At 25.5% G+C, this 19580-nt stretch overlaps 1 protein-coding gene across 1 annotated transcript; it reads left to right on the top strand.

Annotated features, from left to right (window-relative positions):
- Positions 1 to 9845: 9845 nt before the first annotated feature.
- Positions 9846 to 18623, top strand: Bm5765 (Calcium binding EGF domain containing protein; the record flags this gene model as incomplete). Its single annotated transcript, XM_043079302.1, has 21 exons — positions 9846 to 9945; positions 10252 to 10362; positions 10633 to 10803; positions 11020 to 11182; positions 11387 to 11513; positions 11636 to 11782; positions 12220 to 12313; positions 12546 to 12680; positions 13000 to 13137; positions 13994 to 14104; positions 14512 to 14617; positions 14825 to 14992; positions 15221 to 15431; positions 15545 to 15712; positions 16010 to 16276; positions 16407 to 16530; positions 16909 to 17031; positions 17107 to 17186; positions 17494 to 17608; positions 17966 to 18090; positions 18579 to 18623. 21 exons carry the CDS (start codon positions 9846 to 9848, stop codon positions 18621 to 18623), a joined length of 2829 nt encoding a protein of 942 aa, XP_042935236.1.
- Positions 18624 to 19580: the final 957 nt, after the last annotated feature.

Here is a 19580-nt window from a genome sequence, read left to right as displayed (position 1 = left end):
TTTTTAATTTTAATTTTTTTCATTTCATTTTAAATAATTTCTTTAACTTTGTTATTATTTCAAAATTTTACTGTAACCTTTGAAGTTTTAATTCGTTTCCATTTAATTATTAAATTATTTCATTTCTTTAGTTACACCTAATTCCATCTAAATTTATAACCATTATTTTCTCTTTTCTCTTGTTTTTTTTTTTTTTTTTTTGATTGAAATGGATTAATTAACAATTAATTAGTTAGGAATTAAAAGTTATCATCCATTTTCCATTGTACATTTAATTGTTCCTAATTTGAATGTATTTTTTGATTAATTATTACTTCAAATTTTTATTTGCAAATTTTTTTTCATTTTTACAGCAATTCACATCCAATAATTTAATTCTTTTCCTAAAATTCCACCATTTTTTTTTTTTTCAAATGTATTTTTTTCTTAGTTTAATTATTTATTGTATTCTTTTTTTTTTCATTTTTTTTTTTTCATAGTTATACTCAAATATTTAGGATTTAATATTTTGTATAATCTTTGAGTGATATTAACTTTGCTAAATACTTGTTATAATTATCAAATATCATTTTATTATCACATATCAAAATATATTTGTATCACTTTCTTACTTTTACAAATTATAGTAATTTTGGAATTGAACAACGAAATTTATAATTTTAATTTAATATAAGTGGTATAAAATTAATTTTTCATCTTTTACAAATACTTGTTATAATTACAAATATCATTTATTATCACATAATTCAATCAAACATTGACGTCATTTGCGCATAAAGCGTAAATGACGTATTTAGCAAGAAAGATTACACAAATCCGAAAAATGTCATTCATATGCTATAGTCAAATATTTCGATTTATGATAATGAATTGAATTGAAGAAAAAAAAAAATAGCTTTTTAAATTTGAAATGAAATTTTATCTGATTGTCTTTACAGTATTTGAAATTTTTTATTGCATTATAAATTTAATTAATCAGAATAAAAAAGCAAAATGAAAAAGAGAAAAGAAAATTGTTAATTAATGTTATATTAAATTCACAATTAATTGTTTAAACTTTGATAATTTCCTAAAATCTAATTAATAAATTAAAATAAGAAACAGAAAATGAAAAATAAAAAAACAAAGAAAAAGAAATTTTCCTTAAGAAAAGCATAAGTTTTTGATTTTTTCTTTAACTTCTCATTATTTATGAATTTTTTAAATTTTTTTGATATTATTAAATTGATTAATTTAAATCTAAACGATTAATAATAAATGTTTGATAAGATAAAGAGTTTAGTGAATTTTATTAAATAAATAGGCGAAGAAAATTTAAATGTTTTTAACTGCTCAATTTTATGATTATGAAGAAAAATTAATTTAACTTTACTTATACCACTCAAAAAAAAAAATGCTCAGTGCTAAATTTTGAGCAAAAAAACTTTGTAAAAATTGATTGACTTTTGAGCAATTTTTTAAATTATTTTTTCTAATTCAAAAATTTTACTTTTTCTTTTCTTTATGAGAAATGAAAAATCGAATCGAATAAGAGAGGAAAGAGATAAGATGGGAAATTTTTTCAAATTTTCTTTTCGCTATTTATATTTTTTAAGTATTAATTTCAAAAATAAAATAATAATGCATGAATTAAAATGCATTGTGGAAAAAATGGATGAAATAAATAATTTCAAAACTAAATAACTAATAAAAAAAAAATTTATTTTTCTAATTTATTACACATTTTGATAAATGAATAATATTAGTACTAATTTAATTAAAATTATTTGATTGTTTGAAGCATTTACTAAAATGTATGAATGATCAGATGACCTTGATGATTTGATGATTGATCATATCATTTATATTGATCATTTCATTTGATCTTAATTCCAACACAAATACAATTTAGGTCAGGAAAGATAGAATGTAAAATATTAGAAGGTTATTTAATCAAGTGGTAAAAAATTTTTTAAAAAACTTATTTTTTTTTTTCATTTTTTATGTTTTAATAAATTGAGCACATAGTATGTAATGACGATAGTGATCATTTCATTTTATTTGATCATGATAATCATAATCAGATATAGTGATCATTTCATTTTATTTGATCATGATAATCATAATCAGATATAGTGATCATTTCATTTTATTTGATCATGATAATCATAATCAGATATAGTGATCATTTCATTTTATTTGATCATGATAATCATAATCAGATATAGTGATCATTTCATTTTATTTGATCATGATAATCATAATCAGATATAGTGATCATTTCATTTTATTTGATCATGATAATCATAATCAGATATAGTGATCATTTCATTTTATTTGATCATGATAATCATAATCAGATATAGTGATCATTTCATTTTATTTGATCATGATAATCATAATCAGATATAGTGATCATTTCATTTTATTTGATCATGATAATCATAATCAGATATAGTGATCATTTATTATGATAATTATGTTACACACGATGATTATTTCATTTTATCTTAATTTTACCACAATTACAATTATTATCTAAGTCAGAAAGATACAAAATGTAAAAATTTTAAAATTAATTTAGTAAAAAATAGAATGCAAAAAATTTTAGAAAATTTATTGCTTTTCATAATTTGATTAATATTACTATTAATATTGTTTGATTTATTGCTTAACTGACTGAATTGTTTATTTGTTATAATATTTCATACTTTCACTGATAAGATTATATCTTTTTGAGTTACTAATAATTTATCGATTTCTTATCGATTGTAATGATAAAAAAAAAAGACTGTGATTCCTTATCACAAAACTATATGCTTTACACTTTTTGAATTAATCAATTTCTTTGTTATTATCATATTATTTTTATTATTATCAATTATTATTATTATTATTATTACTGTTGTTATCATTATTTTTATTATTATTAATAACCAAAAAAAAGATTTAACTGCATTAATTTATTTGTTTATTTATTTACTTCATTCTTTGTTATGGCATACATAAAACACGAATAATTTGCAATAATATTTTATTTATGTAAATTTTTTATTTAATTAATTCTTATTAATACTCTTTGTTCATCGCTTATAATTTCAATTTTTATTAATTTATTTATTATTTTCTTTTTTCGTTTTTAATTCAAAACAAAATTCTTATTATTTACCTACGACTTAGTCGTACAATATTTTAAAAAATAATTTTAGCAAGAAAAAAAAAAAAAAAAAGGAAATTAAAATCAAATATTAATTCCTTCATTTTATTCTCATTGTTATTCATCGCAATTGTCAAAAATGAAAATCAATGAAATTATCATTTCGAAAGTTTCTCATTCCATATCATATCAATATGTAAACAATTATAAATGAGTCATTCATAAAATAGAAGAAAAAAAGAAATGAATCAATTATCAATGATAAGGTTTAAAGTGTGAGATAAAATAACGAAAGTGAAAAATAATAAATTAAGTTTAAAAATTATTTTTTGGAATTAGAAATGAACAATTATTAATTTAACTAATATTGGTTATCTTCCTATTTCCATTTCATTTCTCTTTTTTTTTTTTTTTGCTTCATTTTGTTTTTAACTTTTGGTTTTTGATTTCTGATTTTCAGTTAAATTGATTTCACTGATAGAAAATGATAAAAAAAAAAAAATGGTAAAATAAAATTAGTTTTGTATTTATTTGATTAGAACGCTTTTCCATCTTTCGTTTTCTTTTTTCCCATTTTTTTTTTTTTTTTTTTTTTTTTTAATGAGCGAATTATTTTCTCATTGATTATTTATCATTTATTATTCGTTATCATTCCATTAATTTTGTTAGGAAATTTTTTTGTTTTTAATTTTTTCTCGTTTAGATAAGGAATTGAACAAAAAATTTTAAAAAAGAAGAAAAAAGGTGAAAAGGAAGGAAAGGAAAGATTAAGCTGTAAGCATTGAGGAATGATAATGATAATATTAATAATGATGATAATAGTGATAACAATATTGATATGATGATTAATAAAAGTTTTAAATGTGTCATCATTTCGTGGCCAATTTCAAAATTTTGTTTGAATGCTGACACTTTTTAATTTTGTCATTTATTTTTCAGTTTTCCAATTTTTCAAATTAGGCATTTTTCTTTTTGAAATTTCAATAGTGGCAATTAATTGTTCACTTTTTAATATTGAATATTCATTTCTCAATTTTGATTGACCATTTTCTTTCAATTTCCATTATTGATTACTTTTTTTTCTTTGGTAAACTATTTATTTAGTAAATTGAGATCGATGCATTTAATCAAATTAAACATATTGCTTATTGTATGTGATAATTGACTGATGAAGCAAATGATGCTAATTACATCATTTTAAATTAGAAGCAGTAAAAAGACTTTTCATAAAAAAAAAAATTTCGAAAAAAAAGAAAAACAAATGCTAGTGTCATCAATCAGTCACAATCTTGTAAACATTAGAATAGCAAGTGATAACAATGATAATGATAGTAAATGATTAAGGGACAAAACTGGCAGCAATGATGGCGATGGATGTAATAATAATAGTAATTAATAATAATAATATTAATAATAACGATAATAATAATAATAGTAATAATAAAAATAATAATAATAAATAAATAATCAAATAAATAAAAGGAAAAAGAAAAAATCGATGATATCGATGAAATTATCAAGTTGAGTAATTATCAATTGATTGAAATTTAATAATGATAATGTATCATTAGCTGATAATCAATATCGATGTGTCACCAAAACATTATTAGTATCAATTAATTAGCAATGATAGAAAATGAAAGATGACAGAATGCATTAGAATAATTATGTTTAGATTGTTGTCAATCATTTTGCAAGCTAAGTTAACAATATTTCAAATGGATTTAATCTTATTGCTCATTCATCCAAGTAAACAACGTCATTATCAATCTTATCAGTTCCATCCCTCTTTTCCTCTTCTTTTTTCTTTATTTAAAAAAAAGAAAAACATATTCAAATATATTAAAATGATTTTTTTTTTTTTTTCTTTTAAATTACAGATTAATTATAGATCTAGTATTTTGTTGTAAACTGATGAGAAATTTTTTTTTTTTAAATTCTTTTTACATTAACATTATTGCTTGGTTTTTTTTTTTTTTTTTTTTTTTTTTTTTTTAATACTGCTATAAATTATTTCATATTTTAAATTTAAAATATTTCTTTTTCTTTGAAAGTTTTGAAAAATATTTTTAATTTTAAATTGCAATTATTTCTGCTTCTTTTTTCATTTCTTTTTGCTTTCTTTCTGCTAATTAAATTGAAATTTATTAAAATTTTATACTTTTCGCACTGATTTCTTTCTTTTTTGAGTTCAATTTATTTTTAACTAAGACTACTTTATAATTTATTTTTAACTCTCATTGGTTTATTTTAATAGTTTATAGTTGGTCATTAATTTTTCATCATCTTTTGTTTGTATATGAATATATTTTCCTGTTCCATTGTTTATAATTCATATTATCATTGTTATTGCTAGCTTTTTATTATCAATGATATCAATATCACCTAACTTTCAAAATGTTTTATTTTGTTTCTTGCTTGTCTGTTTTTTTTTTTTTTTTCTCAAATATTTTTCTTATTCGTAAATAGAGATCCAACTAAACTATTATCATTAAAAATATAAACATCATAGATTGTTTTTATATTCAATTAGTTTCGTTATTTTATTTTCCAATTCTTATTGTATTAGTAAGTTACAATTTTCAGTAACATCATATAATAATGAAAAAAATTAATTTTTTTTTTCCCTTTTTAATCTTTCAATCAATCAATTAATCCCGCGATTTCGTGGTGTATTGTTTATTATATAATAGTTTTGATGATTTTTAATCTTTTTCATTTTTTCTTTCTTGTTTAAATTCATTAAATTATTCTCACATCACATGAATCATCATCATTGCATGCATATTTAGTTATTCATTTTTATAATTGAAGCAAAAAAAAAAGATTAATTTCAATACTTCATGGAATCTAATTTTATCGTAGACAAATGTTTCATTTAAATATTTTAAATTAAAATTAACATGAATGAATTTGATATCAAATAGCTTCGCTATCAATCATACTGAAAATGTTATCAAATTAAATAAAAATTATATTATCAATGAAATTTGAATTATATGATACTTGAATATTGAATATTTTTTCAATTCAACTTTTTTCCTTTTCTTTCTTTTTTGTTGTGAATGATTTCATTTTATTAATACTCAATTATTTATTGAATAAGTTAATAATTGATTCTATTGAAATTTCACTTTATACATTTATTAAAATTAATTTATTGCTTAGTTTTACTTAAATTCACTTTATGCATTTTATACATTTAAATTATTTGCTTAATTACTCATTTATTTACTCATTTCTCCACCTAAGCCTAATTCAATTTCATAATTTATTTACTTACTCACCCAGCTTAATTCAAAATAGATTATGTATGAAATTATTTGTATAATTTCAGTTAATATTTCTCACAAATGATAAATTTTTTTCTTAGCAAAATTTTATTGATAATAGATTTTCATTCTCGAAATATCTATTCTTTCCAGTTTTATTTCCAATATTTTGTATATTTGTATATTTTACATATAAAAACATTCAATGTATATACATATTTTATATTTAATTCGCAAATTTTCTTTTTATCCAAAATTAGTAATAAAAAAATTTTATCATTTAAAACTTAATATTTATAAAAATGTAAGTATTTAATGGCAATATTTCATGTATATTATATTATAAAATTACAACTTAGGAATTAATCAAAATTCAAATTAAAACTAATAATCATTTTTTCCAAGGAAATCAAATTTTACAAAAATGATGAAAATTTTGTTGAAAATTAATAAGCGAATACATTAGATTGAAAAATAAAAAAGGAAAAAAAAAAAACAAATTATTTGTTAATAAAAATAATTCTAAGACAATTTTCTTGTTTATAAAAAATTCATTATTAATGAATGAATCTAATTAATTAGTTAATTAATCGTTCTTGTAAAATAAAAATAATAAAAATAATTGATATTTTTTCTAAACAATTTCTTTCTTTTTTTTTTTTCTTTCATTAATAAATGTTATTTTAAAAGAAAAAAAATATATTATAAATATTATTTAAATATGTAATAATAAATTAAAAATGTTAAATTTATTGTTTATATTCCATCTTTTTTTTTATGAATGAATCATTTCAGTTGGTAAAAAGAAAATTAAATTAAACTTTAATTGATGTTAAAATTAGAATAAATGAATGAATGATTGCTTAGAAGAGAATGCTTCTCTCTCTCTCTCTCTCTCTCTCTCTCTCTGTCTCTCTCTCTCTCCCTCTCTCTACATTTTTATCTTTTTTGTTTTTTTTTTTCTCAATTTTCTATCGATTCATCTTTCCGACTCATCTCAAAGCATTTGAATAAACAGATCTATGGATGACTGATGGTGCTGCTTTCAAGCTTTATAATTTCTGTACCTCAATGGTACCAGTATGTTAGTGTATGTCTGTCTGTACATGCATGTGTGTATGTCTGTCTGCATGCGTATATTATATATATGTGTGTATGTCAATGCAAACGCATTCTATGTGCTGTTTATGTACGCAATTATATGTATGTGTATGTCTATGCTTGTGTGTGTGTGTGTGTGTGTGTGTGTGTGTGTGTGTGTGTGTGTGTGTGTGTGTGTGTGTGTGTGTGTGTGTGTATATATATATGCATGTATGTGTTGTTCATCTTTTATACGTATATATGTGCGTATGCATATGCGTGTACGTATATCTGTGCGTGCATGCATATGTGTGTGTGCATGTATATGCATGTGACACATGCTTTGTATGTGTATGTATGTGTATATATACATACATCGATCTATCTATCTGTCTAATACGGATTGAATGTGTCATATGTATGTGTTTAGGAAGAGTGTGGGATAGAATGTTTATGTTTATGTCACCAAGCAAAATTAATGTCAACTTTATCCCTTTTTTGTCTTTTCCTTTCATAGCAATTTTTTATAAAGTGCTATAGTTGTATGAATTATATTATAATTAACTTATATATGTATATATTAGTTTAAAATGTTTAAAATTATTATAAATTTAAGTTAATTCAATTTTAAAATATATTTGAATTTTACCTTTTACTTTTTCTGTTTTTCTCACTATTTATTATTATTATTATTATTATTACTATATTTAAATGTGTATTAATATGTAACAAACGTAACTAATACCATATAAACATATGTAACAAGTATTAAGTATATATATAATTATTTCTTAATATCATTTTATATATTAATATTGAAGTATATGATTGAATTTATTTATCATTAAAATATATTTTGATAAGGATTAGATATTATTAATTTGATTAAAATTAAATTAATGTTATTATTATTATTATTATTACTTTTTTCTTTCTTTTTATAAAATTTAATCAAGTATTAACTTCTTTCCTTACTTCTTTTCTTTCTTTTATAAAATTTAGTCGTAAGTATTAAAATTATTGGAAATTTTCTTACTTAAAATATTTTTGAGCTTAAAATAAAAAATGGTAATACTATTTTGTTACATCATTTCAAGTTTCTTTTTTTTTTTCATAATAAAAATAAATTATTCTACACATATTTTTTGCCTATTATATTTTAAGTTTAATATTTTAGGTTTAAAAAAGAAGAAAAAAAAGTTTTTTTCTTGCAATTGTTAGTTTTATTTCAACATAGTTTAAAAAAAAAAAGAAAGTGCTGTCATCATGTTTTCCTTCCTCGCTATCTCTGCCCCTTTGTCCACCTCTCTTCTCTCTCTCTCTCTCTCTCTTTCTGTTTTCCATTTTTTTATATTTCTTTAAAAGGAAATGAAATGAAATGAATTGTTCTCTTCAAAATTTTAATCCTAGAAACTAGTTTATAAATTTATTTAACAAAATTTCAATGTTATATATATATTTTTTTGTCATATATCTCAGCATTGAACTATTTAGTATATATCTTATTTTTTCTCTCTTCTTCTCGTTCTCTCCAAAATTATTGTTGTTTTGCTACAATTGATCGTGCTTGTATCGGAAACACTGCATTAGTCATGATAATTTCTTAACTTTTCTTATCATTATCACTTGTCAGTAATGATTCATTCTTTCTTCCGTCATTCAAATGCATTCATTACCCATTTTTTTCAGCAATCAATCTTTTCATTCTTTTTTTTTTTTTTTTTTTTTTTGTTTTAATTATTATACTATGTTACTTTAAAAAGTTATGTTGTAATTATTTGTAATTCAAATTTACAATTGCTATAATATTTTTTGTGTGTAGTAATCGTCGTTATTAATTGCTTTAATAACTAATATATGATTATATAATTTATATCACTTAATGATTTTTTTTTCTCGTAATCATTTTTTAAATTTGTTTCGCCTATTATAACTATAAATTAGTTTGATGATATATGATTGTGCTATGTTGATTTAATTCTAACCGAACAATGCATACGAAATTTCGAATTGATTTTCGTTGTATAACTTCAACATAATCTTTGATGTTTGTAATGAATTGTTTATTCGTTTCAGATACGTTTTATAAGTGCATACGTGTTTCATTTTGCACCATTAATTGCATTTGCGATATCACAATTGAGAACTGGCAGTAACGACGTGTGTATTATTAGAAATTCTCTGAAGAGTGTTCATCGGACGAACGTTTCATACTCTACCGGTTCTATACTCTACCAAATTTCATTTCTACTCTCATCTTTTACCAGTTAGCATCATATCGATCATCAAATTACATTAGCATTATTGCATGGAATAGCTATAATATCGTTTATATTGTAAAGATTCTGAAAAAACGAATGTCGAAATCTTCACCAAAGATGTTCATATCAATTGCATTTTTTATATTCGTTACACTAGTGGGATTTCTTGAAGGTATTGAAACAACAGGAAGTAAAGGTAAATTTTATTTCTTTGGATTTAGATTTCTTGAAAATATTTATTTTTGGACAGAATTTGAATGTATTAATATTTATGAATAAATGATTTAGATGTATTGTTTTCTGAAATTTTAGAATGAAATCAGTCAAATTTTTTGTTATTTACAAAATGATAATTAAAAATTTATCAGTTAGATGAAATTTTGTAACTAATTGTAAATGGTTTTTTTAAACCATTAAAACCCTATTTCTCTTTCTTTCTAATACCAAATTATGATAGAACGTTTTTTCTTCTTGTCTTTCTAATACCGCTAAATTTTTTCAGAATGTTCCGAAGACAATCAGTATAAATGTAATAATGGCAAATGTATTCCTCTTTCATGGCGCTGTGATGGTGATGAGGATTGTCCGGAAGGTGATGACGAAGATAAATGCTGTAAGTTATGTATTTAAATTAACCAACTTCTTTAAACTTCTACACTCTGTCTTTTGTCGACAAAAACATTTTTTCTTTGAAATTTTTTGTAAATGTATCTATATTTCTGGTAGCAAAATAGTGGAAACCCTCTGCTCTTTAACATTACTAATTTGTCCATTTTTAAATATGAATTTTAAAACACTTTTTCAAACAAACGTTTGTTTTATTTTTAGACGTATTTTAGATATGTGTTCAGTTTTTATTACATTATGAAAACTTTTGTTTTAGCGCGGATATCCTGTAAGACAGACAGAGAATTTGAATGTGTCGGTGATTCAATCGGCCTTCCATTATATGCTTCAAAAATCCGCGATTACCCAGCACGTTGTATTCCAAAGACTTGGGTATGTGATGGAGAACCTGATTGTCGTGATTCATCAGACGAAAAAGGATGCCAAAGTCTGTCCAATATATGTTTTTTTTTTTGCGCAATTGTTCAATATTTAAGTTTGTTTGCTTATAAATGTTTAAAAAATGTACAGTCATCTGTTATGTTATAACATAAAAAATCATTGGCTAAATTCTTTACCAGTAATTATAAGTTAGTTATAAAGTGCTATGTTTAACCTTTCGTTGATTTTAAATGCTTTTTGATGATCAATAAACATTTTTCAGATATAACATGCGAAAAAGATCAATTTGTATGTGAAGAATACAAAGGTCATGCTAGAATGTGCATCCCAATGACATGGAAATGTGATGGACAAAATGACTGTGTTGATATGTCCGATGAAAAGGATTGCCAAAAGACAAGGACATGTGGCACAAACGAGTTTCAGTACGAATTTTTACATGTTCCTTTCTTTTTTTTCCTCTCATCCTTGACTTTTTTTTTTTTTATTGTGCTTTTTTCTTTCAATTTCTTTCCTCCTAGCAGCAACTATATGTTTCATTTCTTTAGAATGACCTTATCAATCCATTTAATTCATTTTTTATGAATGGAATAGTTTTTCGAGTTTCTTGACGTCATGTCTAAGTACAGATGCGATAACGGTGTGTGCATATTCAAAAATTGGCTTTGTGATGGTGACGATGATTGTGGAGATGGTTCGGATGAAGATCACGAAAAATGTCCGAATACGACATGTGATGCGACAGAAAAATTTCAGGTGAGATTTCTTTCAAGTTATTTTTTAATTATAATTACTTTTGTTCAAACTGTTGTTTTTTTTTTTTTTTTTTTCTGATTTTGTAAAATTATCGTTTGGTATTGTGAGGAATGTTATTTCAGTGTCGATCAGGTGGAACATGTATCCCTCGAATGTGGGTTTGTGATGGCGAAGCAGATTGCAAGGATCATTCGGATGAAATGGATTGTTCAGATATTGGTACAGTTATAAGTCAAAATCCACATATGGTTACATGTCATCATAGCTTTGTAAGTTTTTCTAGGTTTTATTATACCTTTTCATGTTTACTGTCTTTATCATCCTTACTTTTGCTAATGTATTTCTCGTTCTGCGATGGTAAATAGTTTATAAGATTTCAGCTGTAAACATGCGTAAACTGTTTTCTGTGTTATCATATTTCGAAAACTAATACTTTTACCTTAATGACTGAAATCCGTAGTAATGATTTCAAAAACTGAGATGCTTCAGCAGAGAAATATTATTTAAATAACATTCATTTGTGTTATTAAGTAAGAGAATATGTTATAAGAAGATGACGTCAATGAATTGCTAGATGTTTTGACCAACTTTCATGCACTATGTGTAATTATTAACAAGTATTACGTTGTTATTCTTGACTAAATTTGCATCAAAATTTGTCTCTATAAAGCATGAACCATTTGAAGAGTGCATTAAATATATTTAGGAATTTCCGTGTCGAAATGGTGGTCATTGCATCAATAAAGCGTGGAAATGTGATGGAGAAATGGATTGTGCAGATGGCTCAGATGAAGAGAATTGTAACACTTTGCTTTAAAAACATCAATCATTTAAATTTGTAATTTTAATACATAAACGGTTGTTATTAGCATTATCATCTGCTTTAAAAAAAATAATTAATGATGTTAGATTTCTTTAATTCGTGCATCATAATGAAAATTTTTCTCATGAATATATAGGTTTCGCTATAATTGAAAGAAATGGTAAAGTCTTTGTAATATAAACCAAATATTAATATCTCTTATTGTTCAGGTGACAAGCGTGTTTGTACAGCTAATGAAAGGACTTGCGATATGGGAAGATGCATACCGGCAAACAAATGGTGTGATGGTTTTGATGATTGTCTTGACGCAAGTGATGAGAAAGATTGCACTCCACCTGCTAAACGTATGTTGTATCTCTTATTTTTATGACGAAAAATAGCTGAAGGATAATTCAGTTTAAGAAATACAAAATCTTATTTGTTGTTTACATTTGAAATGGTTTCTAATGATTTAGGGAACTTTTTATTTACTTGTTTTCATGGTATCCGAATGTCCTGTCACCTGAGTTGCTTTCTTCTGAAACACAAAGTTGGTCGATTTGTACTAATTTTTACTCTGTTTTGAAAATATTATTAATTAGTGGGTTTTCTCGCAAAATTACTTTGTCGATTGTTCTCTTTTGGTCTCACCTTTGTAATTATTTATATTCCTAAATCATTCAGAAGAGAAGTGCGATGAAAATACGGAATATCGTTGTCCAGGAACTCCTTTGCAATGTATCAAATTAGAAGATTTATGTGTTGATGGAAAGCCGAATAATGATTGCTTGAAATCTGTTTGTTCGTCACATCTCAATCTATGTAAGAAAGTTTTGTATATCACGTAGCTGTTTGAAAAAGTTATGTATAATTTGCAGAAACTAATCGAAGTCTGATTTGCCATTTTCCTCAATAGATATTTTGCAGTAGTTGCAAACATAGACTGACTTTTCGGAATTTATTTCCGTATTGATTTTGGCACTTTCTAAACGATACTTTTTTTCCAGTGTGACTAAACAACACTTTCTAGTGACTAAAAGCAAATATTTAAACAGAAGACACCGCTAGTAAAAGAAAACTGTGTCACTGCTATATAGTACTTTCTAAATTTTATTTTCTCTTTTGATCAGAAAGAGGAAGAATCTGACAACAATCAGAGATTTGGCAACATATGAAGCATTGCTCTCATTCATCCTACTTCGAATAAAATTTTATCTGCATTTTGAAGGAATAAACCTTCTTCGGAAGGAATAAACATAACCTGTCAGATATTTCCATATAGTCTTTTAATGATCAACCTGCCCATATTATATAGTTTTAGTTGGTTAATTTCTGGTCTTAGCTTTCAACCCCATATATTTCGGGGTTAACACTTTAGAGTCCTATTGCTCGAAAGTAAACCTAAAATATGATAGTAGGTTTGCTGTTTTTAAATTTGAAAAATATGTTGTTGGGCACTTTAGCAGCGTTTACTTATAATATTTCATGTGCAAACAGTTGTCTGAGTCACTTTTAGTCATTAGATAAGTGATAGCTGAAATGAGGCGTTTTATTATTAAGAAAATTTTAATTGCAGTTGTAAAGTAATACTTCTGAAGTAAGAAGTATTAAATGTTTACAGCAAACGATCTTTTAATGGTATTATTTTCAGTTGTTATTGAGATCTTTGTTTTTTCAGCATTGTGTGATGACTCATCGAACAATCATTGCAAATGTCGAACAACAAAGTTTAATGGTACCATTTGTCATTGTCCTCGTGGTTTCGAGTTAAAAGGAAGAAGTTGTATAGGTTAGTCTTCTTTTTTCAATAATTTGTCTGGAATTTGTTGTCTGCTTTTTTTTTTTAAATATTTTTGTACATTATTATAATGTAGAAAAATATTTGAAATACTCCTAGTCAGCGGTCAAATGATAGATATGATCCTATTTTAAAAGGAAAAATAAATATCCAAGTTGTTAAGTTTGTCATTTCCTTTTCCAGAAAGAAGTTTACTTTTAATGAAATATTTTGGGATGATAAGGGACAGTAATCCAAACTTAAGAATGGATATCATTCTCTGGTGCTTTGTACTTTAAGCCCTTTTTTGTGACCAGTGTTTTATGACTAGCTTCAAGTTTGGAATTTTTGGAACTTCTCTTTTGTCTAAATATGCAAATAACATTCATGCTTGTATTAAGTGGAACTCTGAATTAAAGATATTGATGAATGCGCTCAGATTGGAATATGCGCTCAGAAATGTATCAATGTGCCGGGTGGATATGTCTGTGAATGTTATCCTGGCTATCATCTTACGATGGGCAGGTTATTTTCCATTTACCTTCTCTTATCTTCCCATAACAATCGATTTGATGTATACAGTTTTATTCATTTTTTTAGCTCTCAATTTTATGCTGTGTTTAATCCCGATTGTCATGATGGATGAGAAAGAAAACGATAATTCTCATATTACCAATAATTTCGGAAGTATTTGAAAAGGTAAAAAAGGATATTTTCATATTATATTTATAGATCAACTGGTACAAACAAAAGTGCTGGTATATGTCGGGCTAAAGGTAGTGATCCATTATTATTGTTATCAAATAGAGCAACTATCCGAAGATTCGACTTAGTTACGAATAAGTATGAGCCACTTGTCGCAAAACTTGATTCTGCTGTAGCGATGGACTTTTTGCATAGGTTAGCAAATTCTGTTTGTTCTTTTGGTTGAGTTCTTATATTCTGTTTCAATCAAGAAAAACCACATTTGAAAATATTATGACGACAAGTTGATGAGGATATCACTAAAAGCTTTTTTAATTCATGCGCTATTGGCAAAAATACTGATTGGAATACATCAAATTATTTGAAAGTTCTTTTTTTTTTAGTTTTCTCTGTTCTTTAAATTCGTTTCAAAATCTTTTTAAGGAACGATACTCTAATTTGGTCGGATGTTTCACAAGAAAAGATAATGATATGCCACATGGGTAAAGGTTTGAAGACATTACAAGATGTTCGAGGCTGTGCAGAAGGGGAGCATAATATAACACTTATTGATAAGGACGTATCTACACCGGATGGTTTGGCAGTTGATTGGGTTCATCAACTGCTGTTCTGGACTGATACCGGTCTTGATCAGGTGTGAGAAATTCATTACTCTTCCCCTGTAATAACATAAAATAGAATCAAATAGTTTTTTGTGGTTTCAATACCTAAATTATATTGTCAGTTCATTAATTTTAATATTTATAGATTAATGTTCTGGATTTGGTAACACGTAAAAGACGAACATTGTTTTCTGAAAATCTAGATGAACCACGTGCAATCGCGGTAGATCCATTAAGAGGATTAATCTTCTGGACTGATTGGGGTTTGAGTGCACATATAGAGCGTGCTGGTATGGATGGCAATAACAGAACGGTAATTTAAGTGTGAAACTTTCTAGGTGTTTCAGTTATAAAAATTTTCAATTTTTCTTGTCTATCTGTTCGTGTTATTTTGTTTAAATTTTGTGGGATTTATTATGGCAATATATAGCATAAAAATAATGTGTGATTATTATATACGTGTACATTTTCCTTAAAATATTCTTTTTTTTTCGAGAAAAAAATTAGGATGAAATTACTGTTATTTTTAATAGCTCACATTATTTTGAACGTTTAGGAGAGCATAAAATGCTGCACGTTAGAGAATATATGAAATGAAAAAGTTTTCCAGGTGATAATTTCTGGTGAAATGATTAAATGGCCGAATGGTTTAGCTTTGGATATCCTAGAACAAAGACTTTATTGGGCAGATGCAAAAGTGAAATTAATTATGTCTTGCGACTACTGGGGACAACATATCAGACTTGTGCTTCGCTCACATGAACGTGTCAAACATCCGTTTTCGTTAACTGTTTTTGAGGAACGTCTTTATTGGACAGATTGGGATCAGGAAGGAGTTCTTACTGCTAACAAATTCACAGGAAGCGATTTTAAGACAGTAAGCAACATTCATCTTCACTGGTGTTACTCTATTTTCAAATTTCTTTCAAAAAATTTATAATGAGATGTCCTATCACTTTTTTTTTTTTTTTGTTTTAGAATGTTGTTTCTTTGATTGCGTATTTCAGGTAATGAATGGCGTTTCTGGCCCTATGACAGTTAGAGTCTATCATGAATTGGCCCAACCTGATCATCCTAACAAATGCGCTAGTCATGAATGTGAACATATATGTCTTCCTAAGGCTCATCTCCGTATGTTTTGAATTGATTTATTTTATTTATCTAGTTCGAAAAAAAAAAAAAAAAATCTTTGACTGTTAATTGGGATCTCCTTGATTGCTGAAGTTCACTTTTTTTCATCGGATTTATGAGCAATGTAAAACAAAGTTTTTGAAAAATGATTAATTTGCTTGTTTCTTATTTTTCATTATTTATCTTTTCTTTTTCTTTTTTTTTTGAAAAAATGATAAGTTTGAGATTCTAACCACTGCTAAAAATGTCGAAATGCTCGACGAGATAGTGTATTAGGCTAAAATTTTCTTAAATATACTCCTAATTTTTAGCAATAAAGGTTCTGAAAACTCCCAATATTTTCTAAATTTTTTATTGACTGAAAATTGATTTTTTCAGCCATCAATAGAGATGCTCATTTTCTTCTGAAAGGACGGCCATATACATGTGCCTGTATGAATGGTTTCATTGTAAGCTTGGAAAATGAGAATTATTGTATTTTGGAATCGGCTGCTGGTGAAGGTGAGTGTGTTGCAACATTTTAGTTTTTTTTTTTTTTTTTTTTATTTTTATATATATGTTTGTGATTTATTTCAGATGATAAGTTGAATGGATCATCACCGTTTTCGTTCTCATCAGTGCTCCTGCTACTGCTTATTGCATCCACAGTAATCGCGGTAAGTTGAAACTCATACTATCATTTATAGTGGTAAATGTCATTGATAATAAGTGATGTCGTGCTTCATTTTATTTAATTTTGATGGTGAATTTGATAGCAGCTTTGACCTCTTGTAATATTAACCTTCACCAGCAGCCGATTCCAAAATACAAAATGAAGGCAGGATATTCAAGCTTTTAAAATTTTTATTAGCATATTTATTCGAATGATAAATATCTCCTATCTTGTGCGTTTGATTATTTTTTTTTTTTGTGTGTGTGTGGAATTTCTTTTGAAACAAATGGGAAGAATTTCTTTTTTTCAAGGCTTATTTGTGGTATCATAAGCGGCCGACAAGCTTTGCAGTGCTTCATGTGGACAATCCGGTATACAGACGTACTGTTGAAGAAGTTGACGCAGATATGGATCCATTTGCTGACGGTAATAGCACCTTCATATGTTTTTATTAATATAAGAAAATGTAATAAGTAAATAGTAAAGTATATGAGTAATCAGTGGATAAAAGTATTTTTCGAGATATACTATAATTTGTCACTATATGGGAAATTTTCTTTCTTTTGTTGCATTTTTTCAGTTTGTGAACTCTTGCCAGTTTTTTTCTTCTTTCTTTTTGGGACTTCTTTCATTTTTATTTAATAAATTCTAGTATTGAGTGGTTGCCAATCTTTGATTTATTAATAGCATTTTGTTACTTTTGTAATCTTAGATTGTTCATAATTTTTGTTTTCTATATGTAAAATATATTATATATTAAAATTTATAATTTTAATTTCTCAGCTCCTTCTAACTCAAATGGCATTCACCGTGGCGTGAAACTTGTCATTGATCAGGACCAACAATGGAAATACAATCCTGTTAGTGCTCCACCACCAACTACATCAAGTACTTCATTAAGCATACCGGTATGGGCTATATAATATATGCTTTATAAAAGAGTTCATTATTAGAGTATGAAAAAACAAATAGTACTCACATAGAAATGTTTACTTTTTGAGTTGTACAACACGAATATAGTGTGAAAAGTCTTGTAATTTAAATTTAAAGCTATTGTTAAATAAGATAAGTTGAATGTTGACCTTTTTTTAATTTAATTTTTTTTTTTCTTTTGATTTTAGCAGTCCTTTATCCATCGGTAATCGTAGTTATTTATAATTCTATATTATGTGCTATATATGAATTCTAAATACTATATGTAAATGTTTCATTTTCTTCATGCTTATATGAATATTATTTGTAATTTTCTGGTCTTCAACTTCTAATTATTTTATTTTTTAATCTGTCATTTTAGGTTTAACTTATTTGGAAAGAGAAAAATATCATTTTCTATCTTTTTTTTTTTTTTTTTTAACAGAATGTGCTATGCTTCTTTTTTGAATAAATTTGATTGCAGACAGAATCGATGACTGCTCCTCTGACATCATCAATGGTTGGTTGATATAATTTTAATAACAGCGAGAGAATGCTTATGAGTCACCTCATATTTGTGACGATCTGCGAATAACAGTGCATCTCTTCCGGTTTACCGATTTGTCATATATTTGTCCGCTTAGTTGTTTATTACAGGTAACTTTTTTCATTGTTTCCTGTTTGGCGTGTACATTTTGCCGTATATGTCTTTTTAATGAATGAGCTCTCTTATTCTCTTTGGTTCTTCTTCTTTCTTTGTTTAAATGAAAAATCTTAATTGCTTTTAGTAAATTAGTAGCAGCCATGACAAATTAAAAATTTGAAGTTTCACACATGTTATAAAAAAAAATCATAAAATTTATACTGCCCTCAATTTGTTTTTCGATGTTAAAAATTATCAAGTCATTCTGATTTGCTAAAGGCAACCTGCTTTGTTTTTTTTTTTTTTTTTTTTTTCAACTCCTTCCCTTAGTAATCAGGTATCTAGTTTGTAGAAAAAAAATGTGTAGCTCAATTATTCGGAGATGTGCATGTGTAGTGTAAGTTTTATTCAGGTTTGCACCATTTAGATTCCATTTTACCGGTGTTCATAATCATAAATGGAAGAAAATTTACCATAAATTTTGAGCTTCAATATATGATTGTCTTATTTCCTTTTCTTTTTTTTTTTTTTGCATGAAATTTGCCATTTATAATTTTAAGAACTTATTATTATAAGAACCCAAAATATATTTACCACTAAATTATAACTCTGTTGTATATTTTGAACGATATAACCTATTGAAATATCTATTTTTTGGTTAACTCTTCGTTTTACATTGTTAATTCATTGTCACCATCTTCTTTTGTTTGCCAATAATGTTATCTTCGTTTTTCATTTGTATATTTAACAATATATTTCCTCCCACCTTCTTTTTCCCATAATTTTCTTTTTTTTTTTTTTTTTTTTTTGCTCATCTTTTATTCCCTAATTATTTATCATATC

Source organism: Brugia malayi, assembly GCF_000002995.4.
Source record: "Brugia malayi strain FR3 genome assembly, contig: Bm_v4_Chr2_contig_001, whole genome shotgun sequence".
Lineage (NCBI taxonomy): Eukaryota > Metazoa > Nematoda > Chromadorea > Rhabditida > Onchocercidae > Brugia > Brugia malayi.
The sequence above is the reverse complement of the archived record's forward strand: the minus strand, read 5'-3'. Positions and strand labels throughout refer to the sequence as shown.